Below are 15310 nucleotides of genomic sequence, written 5' to 3' on the forward strand. Positions count from 1 at the left end.
GTGCTCCCGCCGTTAAATCCGCCTCTGCTTATGGCCTTATTCAAGAATTTGATTTAGAAGTTAAAATTTTATAAATAAAATAAGGATATTTCTATTATAAAACATTTTATATGTCTACTTTTCCGATTCGATTTCATCTACTTCATTGCTGAAGTAATTTATTGACCGAATCTGTGAAATTCTCATAAGTAATTTGGATTGCTGTAAGGTTATTCTACCTATGAGAACGCTGCGATTCCATTTTATGGTTCAGAGCTAATGATGAAATTTAATATGGGTCTATTTCGTATGCTTTCTTAATGATTCTATTGGAAAACTTTGATGTTCTCAAGGAACTATTGCTATTTACCAAGAATATAGAATTAGTGCAATTATGATTGGATTTTAAGCATTATTTTTTTTTTTTGCAAAATAAATTTATTAAACTTTAATTAAAATATATCTATTCTAGACAAGCATTATATAACAATATAATCGTTTTACCGAACATTCTAATAAACAAATCTAATTAATAATGCTTTTAAAAGTTTTATTGAAATTTTTTAAATAAAATCTTCACGAATTTCTCTACTGAGATGCTGAAAATTGACACAAAGTATTAATTATTTTTTACATTCTTAAAAATATATTTAGGTTTTTTTTTACTTGTAGATGTTTTAGAATTAAAAAAATGAATTACTGTTACTAGTTAAACTGTAATTCTGATAAATACGGGAGAAAATAAGTGGTTAGACATCTAATTTTTACAAAATTAATTTACGCAATAAGATAATGAATCTTTAAAAATTTTTCAATAAATAATTGTTTCATGCTAGTGTTTAGAAATGGGTCTTCCATTGTAGGGTATTTGTTATTGCTATCCAAAATAAAAATAGCTTTTTTTCAATATAAATTTTTATAGAAGAGTATTTTGTATTTTGGAGACAAATGAATGAGTATAAACAATCTCTTGTGTTTCATAATAAAGAATAGAACTCGAGAGAAATTAAAATTTTATAATAGGAGAATAGGAAAAGATAGTATAGAAAAAAATAGAAAAATTCTTATTTTTCCTGTTTTATGGCTTGAATAATATGTTATCATCGTTACTTTTCCTCGTCTTGTGATTTTGTGACGCCAATAAGGTGTTCAGATAATCGGAAATTTTTAATAAAAAATACAATGACAATTTATGAAGTTGCTATTATGACTGAATTTATTTTTCCTGCTAAAAAAATACCCGCATGAAATAATCTAAAATAGGTTTGTCATTATTATTTCTTAATCCAAAATCTTTAAATGGATTTATCTAAGATAAGAACTGACATGATTTATCAATTTTTATGAATCTGACACGCCAAGAAACAATATTTGTTTCTAATAAAAAATGTATATTTTATATGTGGATATTACTTTAAATTTAAATTTCTGGCTCAATGTAGATAACAATATTAATCAATCTTTCAGGATTTAAATTTTTAAAGGAACTTGTGCGATTTTAATCTTAATTAAAAACCATTAAATAAAATATACCAGATTATATGTCGTTTCTCCTATATAATAATTAAATATAATTGCATTGAAGCATAGGCAATCGGTAGTGAATTCTTAATACGTTGGTTTGTACGCCATGCACCCTAAATCTCCTTTACATTGAAGCAAATTCCATTTCCCGTCCTACGAAAGATAACGGCATAGTTTAAATTACAGAGTCGTAGAGTCAGTGGCGTAACTACCGTTTGTGCAACCTATGCTATTGCACAGGGACCAAAGCAGCTAGAGACGTTCGGTCTCTCACACTACCAGTATTGTTGTTTTATTATATAAGAGAATTATTCCCGTGAAGGTGCGTGACTGACGAATATCATGAGCTGAGCTCTTGAAGGAGGGAGAGAACTATTCCAGTGCGTATCTCAAACAACTTCAACAAAAAAGAATATGTACAGTACTTTCATTGGTTGCCGTAGTAAAAAGCAATTACGTACAGCGCCACTTCAGACTGTAGCGGCTTCCTTACGATGAAAATAATAATAATAATAATAATAATACGGAACGTAAGCGGAAAATTTGAACGTTATGCGAATTTGAATTTTCTTATTCATTTTATTGCTGTTTTTTACAAATATAAACATTTTATTTTTGTAATACAGGCATTTATTACTATTTTTTTAAATATAAAAATCGTTTTCCAATAATTAGTATATTATTTTTTAATAGAAGAAATGCTTCTCATTATAAGATGTTTGAAAAGTGAAAGTAAAATCTAAATATGCCATAACATTTGTGGAGCTAACAAACAAACGTAAACATGTCCACCAGCAAAAACAATGGCAGTTACAATCGATGTGACGATATTAATACCATTGCTATTGAAACAAACAACTAATATCAACCAAACACGAACATGTTCAATTGTTTATTGTAAAGTAAATTGGTGGTTTTAAGTAAACGTGAAGAAGTTCACAACCCCGTGTGAAGCAAATGAAAATTTGTCTTACTTTCCAGTGGGAGTGTAGAAATTGGTCATGACTTAGTCTTAAACAATTGACAACGGTGTTGACAAGAAAATAATATATATAAAAAGGTTTGATATTTCTGGTAAGATTGTTAAAATGAAGAGTTCGAAATAAATATAGGTGTGAGAGTCAATATAACAAAAAATACACCCGTGATAAAAAGCGGATAAAACGAGAATAAAATTACGGAAACTCCACTACCAGAAAAACAATTAGAACATTCCATTTTTGAGGTTAAAATGAAGAATGTTGAAGGTCTACTTTGAGTTATCTTAGGTGAATAGTGGGGAGAAGATAATACACTAAAATGGTACGTGAAAATTCTGGTGGTTTAAGCTAGTGTTTTCCAATCTGTGGGGCGCGCAGCTTTTATCAAATTATCATTTTTTAATACAAACAAACGAAAAAGTCAAATCGATGTCGAGAAAGTGAATCAGCAAAACGGTTATGCCTAATTCACAACCTTCCTCAGCAGCGCCGGATCCAATAGGTGCGAGGCCCGATTGAATTTTTTTTGCGGGGCCCCTCAAACTTTAAATAACAAAATTAATTAACTGTTAATTTACATATTAAAATATGTTGTTTTATTTTTAATAATAATATACCTAGATATTTATTTTTGTAACATGTACTATTTTTAAATATATAAATTTTGACGTGATGCGGGGCCCCTTCAAGCGCTGGGCCCGATTGGCATCAATCGCTCCAATCGCCTAAAATCCGGCCCTGCTCCTCAGAACGACTCGGGTACAAATGCTAAAACCTACCCAATGTCCCACTATTTCTAAGTTAAAATAATTTGAACTAAATATGGACAATTATATAGCCTATATATTTTTTGATGTAAAGAAAGTTTCATTTCATTATTTAATAACTTTCAAAATCTTTCACGGCACATCTACGATTCTCTCGCGGCACACTGGTTGAAAATCACTGCTTTAAAGAGACTGTACTTGAACTCCAACCAGCAAAATTAAAAATTCTCCTTTATATCAAACGCATAACCTACATATACTTACATTTATTTATTTTTATTTTTGAAATTATATTATACAGGGTGTCCCAAAAAGATGTACTCACTCTTTGATAGACGATTAATAATATGTTCTTTTAAATTTAGTAATAGGTTTTAAATTAATGTATTTATTTATTTGTTTATTGATTTAATTTCTTAGGACTGTGTGTTTGTCAAGACACGTCTATTTACAAAAAAATATTTATATATTTGACAATCAAAGAGTGAGTACATCTTTTTGAGACATCTGTATTTGTAAAATGTAAATATTTTTTTCTATTTTTATTGTAATTTGGTAATTACGACAGCTCTGACCGGAGCATAAGATTTAAAAAGTAAATTAATATAGTTTGTGTTGTAAGGACTATACAGGATGGGCCAACGAAAACGAAACGGCAGAGTGTTCGTGTTCGTCTAAGCAAATCGCTCGGACAGGTCGATTTTATTCTCGAGGGGACATCTTTTGCAATAAAGTTTTTGCGATTCTGAATACAACAGACAAATAAAAATTTTAAAAACTCACTTATTTTGTATTAACTAAACAAACATTTATTTCGAAAAAAAAAAAAATGTTTGTTTAGTTAATATTCAGATTTGCAAAAACTTTATTGCATAAGATGTCCCCTCGAGAATAAAATCGACCTGTCCGAGCGATTTGCTTGGACGAACACGAACACTCTGCCGTTTCGTTTTCGTTGGCCCACCCTGTATATTGATACACGTAAGCTGGCATTTCGAAAAATGTTTCTGTTGTTATAGCTACAGGAATATTTCTATAAAAAATTAATAATAATAAATTTCTGCTGAAACACTGCATAAAAACTTGAGTCATTTTGGTGTCACCCGGTGCGGGTCCACCCAACCTTGCTTATAAACTATGTATATACATTTATACGTTCCAATAAAGTTTGGTAAACTTAAATTGATATTTGGTAAATTTATAGGATGTATACGTACAGTACATATACAAACTTTATAAGTCTATCAAATACTGTTAAGCCTATCAAATTTTACTAGAATATTTATTGCTAGTCGGCAACCCACGGTACTTGAGTATTGAATAGAAAAGGTTAATTTAGAATTAAAAATTAAAAGTTACTTGTAGTCTGGATTACGTGAAATATATTCACGCTCCCAACGCCACTACAAAAGTGGATTACAAAATTTTTTGCCTACCACATTTAAGCCCAAGTCTTGATTAAGGAGGGAATAAATGAGGTACAACTTTGGAGACACAATGTAATGATAGACGATATTGTAATTACGAAATGATCAATGGATACTGGATAAAGTCCAGAAAATTCACGTCGGAAAGCTCTCAAGACCACACATTGCTTCGTACAATATAGGCCTATATAGGTACCATTGTAGTGTTTTTACTGCTATTAATTTTGCTTCTCGTCACTCCGCGCGATTAAAAACGAATGAGACGAACAGTAACAAAACTACGTTTATTTTCTGCTCGCGTAACAGTTACATGACTCGACGATGTGGCTAACAAAAGGCAACTGGCTGACCAAAAGGTCCCACAGGGTGAGTCCGGTCCCGTTCCAGGAAGTAATAACTCTTACCACCTGGGGTTCGTTACGACTGTTAAGATGTGGAGAGTGACGTTCCCCACAGAGTATCCCCCAGTGAGGGACGAGCGATAGAACTGATGTCGAACGAATCGCTTAACGTTACATTATGGTGACTAGTCTTTTAGGAAAATGAACATGACGGCCTGATCTCGTGGTAACAGTTTGATCTTTTTTGGAGGTCGTTTCCAGTTTTTTGTTATTCGCTGTTGCAGATGAAGATGGTGTCTGTGATGGTCTTGATTGGACGGGTTTTATACTAGATTTCTGAAGTGGTTCGTCCTGTAAGATATACGCTGGTTTTACTCTGTCAATTGAGACGGTGGATTTGCGACCTTGGATGTCAATTACTAGTGTTTTGTCGTGTTTTTCTAGCACTTTGTATGGGCCTGAGTAAGGTTGACGAAGAGGAGGTCGGTTTGCGTCGAATCTTAAGAAAATATGTGTACACTCTTTTAGTTCTGGATGAATGAAAATTTTCTCTGTGGAATGAGCGGAAGTTGCTAACGGTTTCAGATTGGCCATGTGGGTTTTTAGTTGGCTGACAAAAGATTCGCAAGAAATTCGTGGGGTGTCGGGGCTAATGATGTCAGCTGGTAATTTTAACGGGGTACCATATAACAGTTCAGCTACTGTTGCGCCTATATCGGCTTTAAGTGCTGAACGAATTCCCAGGAGGACTACCGGAAGGGCGTCGGTCCATTTGGAGGATTCGTGTGCCATTAGCGATGCCTTCAGGTGTCTATGTAATCGTTCTATTAAACCGTTTGATCGGGGATGGTATGCTGCCGAATGGATGCGATTGGTGCCGAGAAGTCTGGTCAGTTCTCGGAAGAGGTTCGATTCGAACTGACGTCCTTGATCGGTGGTGATCGTAGTAGGGCATCCGAATCTTGCGATCCAACCTGAGAAAAAGGCTCGGCATACCGTCTCAGCAGATATGTCGGCAATTGGGATGACCTCTGGCCATCTGGTAAAACGGTCGATCACTGTAAGGCAGTAGTGTTTCCCGTCAGCTGGCGGAAGTGGTCCTATCAGATCCATGTGAAGATGGGAAAATCTTGCTTCCGGAAGTGTAAACTTTCCTATCGGTGTCCAGGCGTGGCGGTGAATTTTCGATTTCTGGCAGGGGATGCAATGTCGTGCCCACTGACGGATGTCCTTCCGCATGCCCGGCCAAACATAACGGCTCGAAATTAGCTTAGTGGTTGCTGTTGCTCCTGGATGAGAAAGTCCATGTAGATGGTCGAAAATGGTTCGTCGGAGATTATGCGGCACGAAGGGGCGAGGTGTTCCGGATGATGTGTCACAGTATAGGTCGATTTCGTTAGGTGGAAAGGATTTCGGCTCTAATTTGAGCGACATAGGATCCTTTAACAATTGATGAAGTTCCGAATCTGTAGCTTGCGTTGTGGCTAGCTCTCGGAAGTCTACAGGAGAAGCAGAGGTGATCGAATCTATCTCGATGCGGGAGAGCGCGTCTGCTATCGTGTTAGCTGTGCCCGGAATATGACGTATATCCGTAGAGAATTGGGATATAAAATCGAGATGCCGCATTTGTCGTGGTGAACATTTATCTGGTTTTTGTTTGAAGGCATATATGAGCGGTTTTTGATCCGTGTAGATCGTGAATTCACGGCCTTCTAGCATGTGGCGAAATCGTTTTATTGATGTGTATATTGCCAATAGTTCTCTGTCGTAAGCTGACCAGTTGCGTTGATTTGGTGCCAGTTTCGCTGAGATAAAGGCGATGGGTTCCCATTTCCTGTTGTATTGCATCAGTGCTCCTCCAACCGCTACGTCTGACGCATCTACCCATATGCATAGTTTAGCTCCGGGTAGTGGATGGTGGAGAAGTGTGGCTTTGGACAGTGCTTCCTTAGCTGATACGAAGGATTGTTCTGCCGCTTCTGACCATTGCAGAGATCGTGATTCTGCTTTCCGAGTGAGTGACGTACGTTTCCCGTTCTTTTTTCCTTCTAGTAGCTGCACTAGCGGGGCGAGGGTGTGCGCCGCTCGAGGGATGCATCTCCTGTAGAAATTTATTACGCCTAAGAATCGTCTAAGTTGAGTGAGAGACGAAGGTTTGGGAAATTCTCGGATGGCTCTGACTCTATCAGGGAGTGGTTCCAGACCCTTTCCCGAGACCTTGAATCCGAGAAATTCGATTAATGGTACGCCGAAGGTGCATTTCGACGGATTTATGGTTAACCCATATTCTTGGAGGCGTTGGAATAAGTCGCGAAGATGCGAGATGTGTTCTTCCTGGGAGCGTGACGCTATTAATATGTCATCGACGAAAGCATATGCAAAGGGGAGTCCTCTGGTTACTTCGTCGATGAACCGTTGAAATGTTGCGGATGCGTTGCACAATCCGAATTGCATCCTGGTACTCTCGAAGAGACCAAACGGTGTCGTTATAGCTGTTTTGTGCACGTGCGGTGGGTAGATGGGTATTTGATGATAGGCCTTGATTAAGTCTATGTGAGAGAAGATTTGTGTTCCGTGCAGTTCCGATGTGAAATCTGCGATGTTTGGAACGCTGTATCTGTCCTTTATGGTTTGTGCGTTTAGAGCACGATAATCTCCCACGGGTCGCCAATCTGAACTGTTTTTCTTGGTGACCATGTGGAGTGGTGATGCGTAATTGCTTTTTGATGTTCGCATATGGCCGAGAGCTATCATCTTATCGAATTCGGCCTTAGCGATTTTAAGCCTATCGGGTGCTAGGCGACGTGGTTTCGCAGTTACGGGCTGACCAACAGTTTCTATGTGATGTACAACGTTGTGTTTTACGGGTTGGTTAGGACGTGGAGGTCTGGTGATCTCAGGAAATTCTTCCAATATCTTATGATATATGGAGTCGTTGGTCGTTATCTTGATAGAGTGGATGGAGGTTTCTAATAATTTGCCTGGAGAGTTTACCTTTGTCTGAACGTCTGTGAGACATTTTCGTCTAAGATTCGGTACCAAATGGAAGTGATACAAGAAATCTGCGCCTATTATTGCTGTTGACACGTTGCCAATAAGGAATTTCCAACGAAAAATTTTCTTTAACCCAAAATCGAGAGTGAGTGTTCGTTGGTCGTAGACATGAATTGCAGTTGTGTTTGCTGCCATCAAGGTCATTTGAGATGCGCGCTTCTTTTGTGACGAGGAGGCTGGAAATATTGATACGTCGGAACCTGTGTCGACGAGAAAGTTTACGTTCGTTCTCTTGTCTAGGATGAACAGGCGACGAGATTGCTCCGGCAAAGTGCATGTCGCCTCTACGCTTCGCCGCTCTCGTTTGTTGGAAAACTACACGGCGGAGTACATTTTTGTGCCTTTGCGCCAAAACGGTTGTGGTACCAGCAGTAGTTGTTGATACTGCGGTGAGTGGAATTGTTGCGATGTCCTGAACTACTGCGGGAGCGTCGAGAAAAATGGTCGCTGCGATCCCGACGTGCCTGCGTTAGTTTATCGATTCGCTTGTTAAGTTTATCTATTTCGACTAGTATTTTGTTGGTTAAGGTATCGGGCTTCTCAGGTTGCGACACTGAAGATATCGTTGCAGGGGTTACTTCCACCACGCGGTCCGCTACTTCCGCTGCTTTGTCTACGTCGAGTGGGGTAATGGCGGCTAGGATAGATTGGACGGAAGTCGGAAGATGTTGTATGAATAACTCTAGTATAACTGCGTCCGGGATTTGAAAATTTTCCGCCCGACGCTTTAGAACACGTAGTAGTTCGGAAGGTTTGCGGTCTCCTAGCTGTTCTCCGGCCAATAGTTTTCGTAACTCTTGTTGAGACGATTCGCCGGATCGTTTAATAAGTTCCACCTTTATGTGACCGTACGGGTCTGTACGGTCCGGAGAAATAATAATGTCTCTAACCGTTGATGCGACTTCCGGTGGTAAATGAGCCACTACGTAGTTGAACTTTGTGGCACTTTCCGTGATCGGCTTTGGAGATCCTAGAGCAAATGTGCTTTCGCACATGTGGAACCATAAGGCTGGGTCGGAAAAGTTGTACGGAGGGATTTTTACTGCTCCAATCTCGGCCATGATCTGACGATTGAAGTCGTGAACAAGGAAGAACGACGTACCTGATGAAGGTTCCAATGGGTGGATTCGGTAGTTTTCTTAGTTGAATTACGTTATTAGTCCGGGTTCGGGTCACCAATGTAGTGTTTTTACTGCTATTAATTTTGCTTCTCGTCACTCCGCGCGATTAAAAACGAATGAGACGAACAGTAACAAAACTACGTTTATTTTCTGCTCGCGTAACAGTTACATGACTCGACGATGTGGCTAACAAAAGGCAACTGGCTGACCAAAAGGTCCCACAGGGTGAGTCCGGTCCCGTTCAAATGATCAATGGATACTGATAAAGTCCAGAAAATTCACGTCGGAAAGCTCTCAAGACCACACATTGCTTCGTACAATATAGGCCTATATAGGATAAACATTGATAAATTCGTGATAAAAATTAATTATTCTTTAATTATCGGATATATATTTCGATTTATATGTTAGTTTTCTAGGAGTATATTTTTTATATTGCCTACAAGTGGTTATTTCGTGATATCATGGATAATTTCGTGATAATATACGGAATTTTGCAAAGTTTCTTATCGACTCTCCATGTAAAATGACAGAAAAATTTCGGAACTTTGGAACCCGATATCTCTGAATGTATAATCGGATTCGAAAACAAAAAGAATCCAACAACGAGCTGCGTAACTCTCTCGGCTTATTATGAGATTTTATTTTTAAAATTTTTATATTATTAATCATAATAAATAAAATTGTCTGTGGCGCCGTTTGTTGAGATTTTGTTATAAAAAAAACTTCTTATATTATTATTATAACAAGGCAAAAAACTTAATTTTAAGGGTAATGATGAGTTTTATAAAAATTGTAAATGCTAATAACGAGTAAAATCATTATGTCTGGCCCCTCTCGAGATATGACAGGTGACATCCCTCTATCTTCCACCCTTGGGCTACGGCCTTGCAGCCTAAAAACTGCACGCCAACATGAAACATAGTTGGTACAGTAGCCATACGTACGCCGGTCAGAGGGATCCTACCTTTCTCTACTATCTCCTCTCCCCCTTTCCCTTACCCTCTTTTCCGCTGGCTAAACACTGCGTGTACGGCCGATGTCTTTCATGTATGTATGTATGTATGTATCTGCCACCCCTCAACCTTTAACCATCAAAATTTAATAGATCAATGCTCCTTATACACAAGCTACCATGCCAGATTTCTTTTCTTAATTTTTACCCCATCCATGCACACGAAATTCCCCCTTCCCCCTTTTTTGTTTACTTTTTTGGGTTCAGAGGTTCCAAGACATGGAGATTCACAAAAAACCGGAGGGTTAAATTTAATACGATTCCGATACTTTCCCTTGTTCCACGAGTACACATAATAGCCGGAAAAGTAAAAGCTTATTGCTCTTATTACAATAAAGCCACTGCGAAGATTAAACAGGTAATGGTTCAACTTTTAGATACTGCACGGGTCGCTCCGAAAAATTTTAAAATATCGCCACCATTTCGCCAGTTTTGAATTTCGGGGATACTATAGATTACCACCTACGGAATTTCGGGTCTTTCGGTATATATCTGAACTCAGGAGACCGAGACGAGTTCAACGATACCCTACTTTTGGACCGGAGACGAAAAATAAAAAAGTTACCATACTTTTTTCCAGCGATCGCGCGATGACAGGGAGTCGCGTCGCTCTCTCCGCTAAGTCGGCCTCGCTTTCGCGATCGGGAGTCGCGTCGCTTGCCGTTAAAATTGCCTTTAGTAGACGTTTCCCCTTTTTTTACTTTGTTCAAGAACTACCGTGAATCAATAACTAGTGACGTTTAGCACATGGCGGCCTGCCGGCGGCTCCCCTCCGGAGGTCAGTCGGGAGCACGAACAGTGGGAACGGCCGCCATGTTCGCTGCCATAAGTAACATTAACCGAAATGGCGATCGCGCGATGATCGGAAGTCGCGTCGCTCTCTCCGCTTTCGTATCGCGTGTTTAACCTTCCTGGAGATGACCGTAGTCCGACGTCATGGTTTGCATACTTTACCGCAAGATGGCAGTACTAGCAACTATGGTGCCATCTTCATGAGAGCATTAAAAAGTATGATAACTTAAAAGGTATGATAACTTATTTTATTTTTCGTCTCCGGTCCAAAAATAGAATACCGTTGAACTCGTCTCGGTCCCCTGAGTTCAAATATATAATCAAAGTCCTGAAATTCCATAGGTGGTAATCTATAGTACACCCTAAATTTCTTTTGCCACTTCTAATTATTTATCGCCACCAGTTTTACTTACTAATTAATACAGGTGCTGGTAGCGGTAAAATTGCAGATGTGAATGGCGCTATTGGGATGTTAACAGAACTGTAGAGCACGTCCTTAGGCGGAAAAGAGCCAAAGGAACCATATCTCTAAATGTGACCCTTCGCGAGATACAGCCCCCGAAATTAGCTGCACGCGATCACAACTCGCGCCGTGCGCTCCGTTAAAACTATCGCCATTTAGCTACTTAGCCCAAGCGACTCTGCCGGCTTCGAGTAGCTCACTTGACTGTTCGTGGAGTACTTGATGTTATATAGTTTTAGGAGAGTGTGGGGGCTTGCCGGCCGCTGAGGAGCGAGCGATAGCGAGCACCGAAGTACTCGAATACATGCGGAGCGTCGGTCAAAGCGAGCGATAGCGAGCCTTGGCAACACGGAGCATGGAGACTAGGCAATAGTACTGGTATACGAGAAAAACTGTTTTCGGTCAGTAGAAGTTAATAAATTTATTATTTGTTATAGGCACTGATCGCCGTGCCTATAACATAATTTTCTTGCAAGCATGACGTCCCCAAGGAAGGAACTGCCGCCGTTGGGAGGTAATTTCGGTTGCACCATTTGGAGAAAAATATCATGCAAAGAGTCGGGTGTCGGACTTTATTTTTTTGCCGATAAATATCGTTAAAATGTCTGATCGCCGTTCTGTACTAGCTTTTGAGTTAGCAATGTTAGATCAAACTCGACTTGAGTTTCCACAGTGACTTTAATAACAAAAATTTCCTCCCATACACTGCTGGTTTCTTTGCGTATCCCTATACGAACCTCCACTTTCCGAAAAACGCCCTCTTGTGCCCGATTTCTTTATTTTCCGAATCCGAAAACATCGTCTGCTCAATAAACTCTTGAGCAAGAAAACGTATCAGACATGCGTTTATTTATAAATATTCATCATTCAAAAGAATAAAAAAAATTCACAATCGTAAAAGTTGAACGCCAAAAAAGTTATCTGTGATAGTACGGAGCCTCTACAAACTAGGCAATGGCAGTACACTATGCAGAAGAGCGCGTTCGTTAATAGCGGTCGCTCTGCGTGTTCGCTACTACAGGAGTGTGCTGCTATTTGTAGACATTTAGGAACAACGGTGAAAGAAAGGTGGTGGCGCCCGTACTATCGAATGTATCGTAATGGAGGGCTCTATGATTTTAAAATATGCGTCTTTATAGAGAAGGGTCTTGTAATTGTGAAAGTTTACCATAAAATGGATTATCTTGCCGACAGAGCGTTCAAAGTATCCACGAAAAATACTAGAATGCTGGCTAACATTCGAAAAAAAAAAAAGTTCAAGATGATATTTACATCACCGCATGCACTAACTTGCCCTTTCACAACTTCTAAATTTTCATTTATCAAACCACATAATGGACCCCAAAAGGAAACTGTCTGAGCCATGGATAACGCCATGTTGCTTTCCACCGAAACTACTACTACTAGCGGCCGTTCTTGCCGTCCGATGGTGCGACTCCGGCTGGAATATAGGAACGTATATAACGCGTTCCGCAGAAATTATTAGATGGATTACGCTAGCATGCCGCTCGCGCGGAGTCACGCGGAGGAATAAAAGAACGAACCCACGGATAGCTTAATTTTTAAACCTCGATAACTCGCTCGTTATATATGGCCCATGGAATGAGAAAATTTGGGGATTGCGTTATCATATCAAACACTATCTTTGTGCCAAAATTCATCAAAATCGGTGGAGGACATAGGTGTAGCACTTCTTGTTTATGTCCACAGGACAGAAAGAGTTTTAAAAAAATCCTGTACCATGACTTCAAAACCATCGATAGTTTTATGCAATCCTCAACAATAGATCAATGGTTATGTCTGGACATAATCTAGTTCTTTTTATTGGCTCTTTTCGTCCTGTAGTCAATATGAAAACATTTACAGTAGAGAGTCGAAAATCGGAATCAATTGGGGACTGGGGTTGTTCCGATTAGTCATTTGTTCCAATTACCCATTATGAACGAAAAAATACATTAACCTGTCCGATGTTCAAATTTTTCTCCGTTGCGTGTCGCTTCGTGTTGAGTTTTCGTCGATTTTAAGCCTAACGAAAATTTTTATAATAATAATCGAGACTATCGTATCGTTAAAAATTATTTCTGCATTTTGTACAAACAAAATAAATATATTGAAGAATATAAAAACATGAAAATTATACTTTAGAAGTAAATTTAGTATCAAAAACGTTCGATTCAGCACGACACAGTCCGACTGAAAATCGTGCCGATTACCGGCAATTCCGATTACCAGTGTTCCGATTAACGACTCTCTACTGTATTTTAAACCATATTCATCATGGATTCGGTCAGGTCCACAATGGGCAGCCGAGAGATCATAAATATTCGAAATCTACGAATTGTACAGTTTAAATTTATATTTATGGGAGAACAGGATTTAGTTTACTTTTACATTTACACATAAACAAATTTCAGTTGTTTAAAAAATTTATATTAGTAACAGAAGTGAAATTGGCCTCTTGCACCCCCTCTGACTGCCCCACTGGAGAGTGTGATGTCTATATCCATTTTCTGGATATACACATCATACCCGGACTTAAAAATAAACTTTAGTATCTTCCTTACTCGAGTTCATTTTTAAGTCCATAGCTGTTCTCATTCATTTTTGCTTTGATTTCTAATACTAGATTATAATGACGTGGTTAACGTACTGTACAGTACCTCTTAGAAGGAGTGGGATGGGATCCTGACAGGACGTCTCACCCACAACTTTTTCCCCAGCATCTCTCGTAGGATCAGCAACCATCATTTTATTATCAATCACGTCATGACCCAAATTCTTACAGCATACGGCAACTTCAGAGCCTACCTCTATAGGTTCTTGAAGAAGAGGTTTGTGCCTCTGTGACGCTAATGAGAACGAAGATCCAATGCACCTAATCTTCATCTGCCCGGTTCACTCACGCCACCGTGCGAACATTCGCAGGGCTATTGTGGAACGTGGGTATCCTTGGCCTTGCGATCTATACACCTTTATAAAGGACCAGATAATCTATCAAGAATTCAAGACCTTTGTGGAACACCTGAAACTAATGCACTATACCACTACCAGCCTAAGTGGCATCTAATGGACAGCTCATCTTCTGGGTCATCAATGACCCCTCCCCCATAAAAAGACTCCTTATTGCTTCTTCTCAGTGCCACCTTTTTTTTTTTTTTTTTTTTTTTTTTTTTTTCAAGGTGGCCTCATCTGTCCAACTCTTCGAAGTTTTACGTTATGAGCCTTCTCCTTCCCTGTAAATACAATTTGTTCTGCACGCGTATACCATTGTATTTGCTTGTCTTATCCAACAGAACCCCTTTGCGGCTCATGTCCTCCCTTTTTCACTTTCAAATCTCCAACCATTCCACTTTCTAACTTTTCCTCAAATTACTCTCCTTCCTTCCTTCACCCATCTTTCTTATCTTTTAAGGCTACATCTTTGAGTACAGCCTTTTCTTTCACATGTACTGTATGTATGTACTGTACAGTACCTCTTATACAATATTTCACTGCTTAACATTGGATGACCCTGCTTTCCAGGTTACGTGTTACCAATTCAGGAAGTAATCCAGCCTGTACAATACGCCTTTGTTTAAATGTGTTATCATCAAAGATAAAGAAAAAAAAACATTAAGTCAGCTAATTCCAAAATCTGCCGCCCGAACATGCTGGAGCGGCACAGAAAAACAAATCTCATAAAACACAAAATCAGGGAAAAAGTTTAACTGAGGAGTATAGTCTCAAAGACAAAAAAATATTTAAAACTGATACCTAAATTAAAAAAGAAAACAAAAAAAATATTAACTGCATTTTTATATTTCATTACAGAAAATGAAAATATTAAAGTGGAAGGTTCAGATTAGGT

The 15310-nt window shown here is 38.7% G+C and overlaps 3 protein-coding genes across 3 annotated transcripts in view; all 3 read right to left on the reverse strand.

The window, feature by feature from the left end:
• sip1 (septin interacting protein 1) overlaps positions 1–15310 on the reverse strand; it is a 354828-nt gene that overhangs the window by 185652 nt on the left and 153866 nt on the right. The gene's annotated exons all lie outside the window — the stretch shown is intronic.
• TrpRS (Tryptophanyl-tRNA synthetase) overlaps positions 1–15310 on the reverse strand; it is a 143013-nt gene that overhangs the window by 32672 nt on the left and 95031 nt on the right. The gene's annotated exons all lie outside the window — the stretch shown is intronic.
• On the reverse strand, positions 8008–9185 carry LOC136969600 (uncharacterized). The gene has a single exon (XM_067263830.1). It carries the CDS (start codon positions 9131–9133, stop codon positions 8357–8359), a length of 777 nt encoding a protein of 258 aa, XP_067119931.1. The 5' UTR covers positions 9134–9185; the 3' UTR covers positions 8008–8356.

The sequence above is a fragment of the Centruroides vittatus genome, unplaced genomic scaffold (assembly GCF_030686945.1).
Source record: "Centruroides vittatus isolate TY-2023 unplaced genomic scaffold, ASM3068694v2 contig_18, whole genome shotgun sequence".
NCBI classification, from domain to species: domain Eukaryota; kingdom Metazoa; phylum Arthropoda; class Arachnida; order Scorpiones; family Buthidae; genus Centruroides; species Centruroides vittatus.

Excerpts from the sequence above, each read along its gene's own strand:
- LOC136969600 (XM_067263830.1), bottom strand. The coding sequence starts at position 9,133 with ATGGCCGAGATTGGAGCAGTAAAAATCCCTCCGTACAACTTTTCCGAC.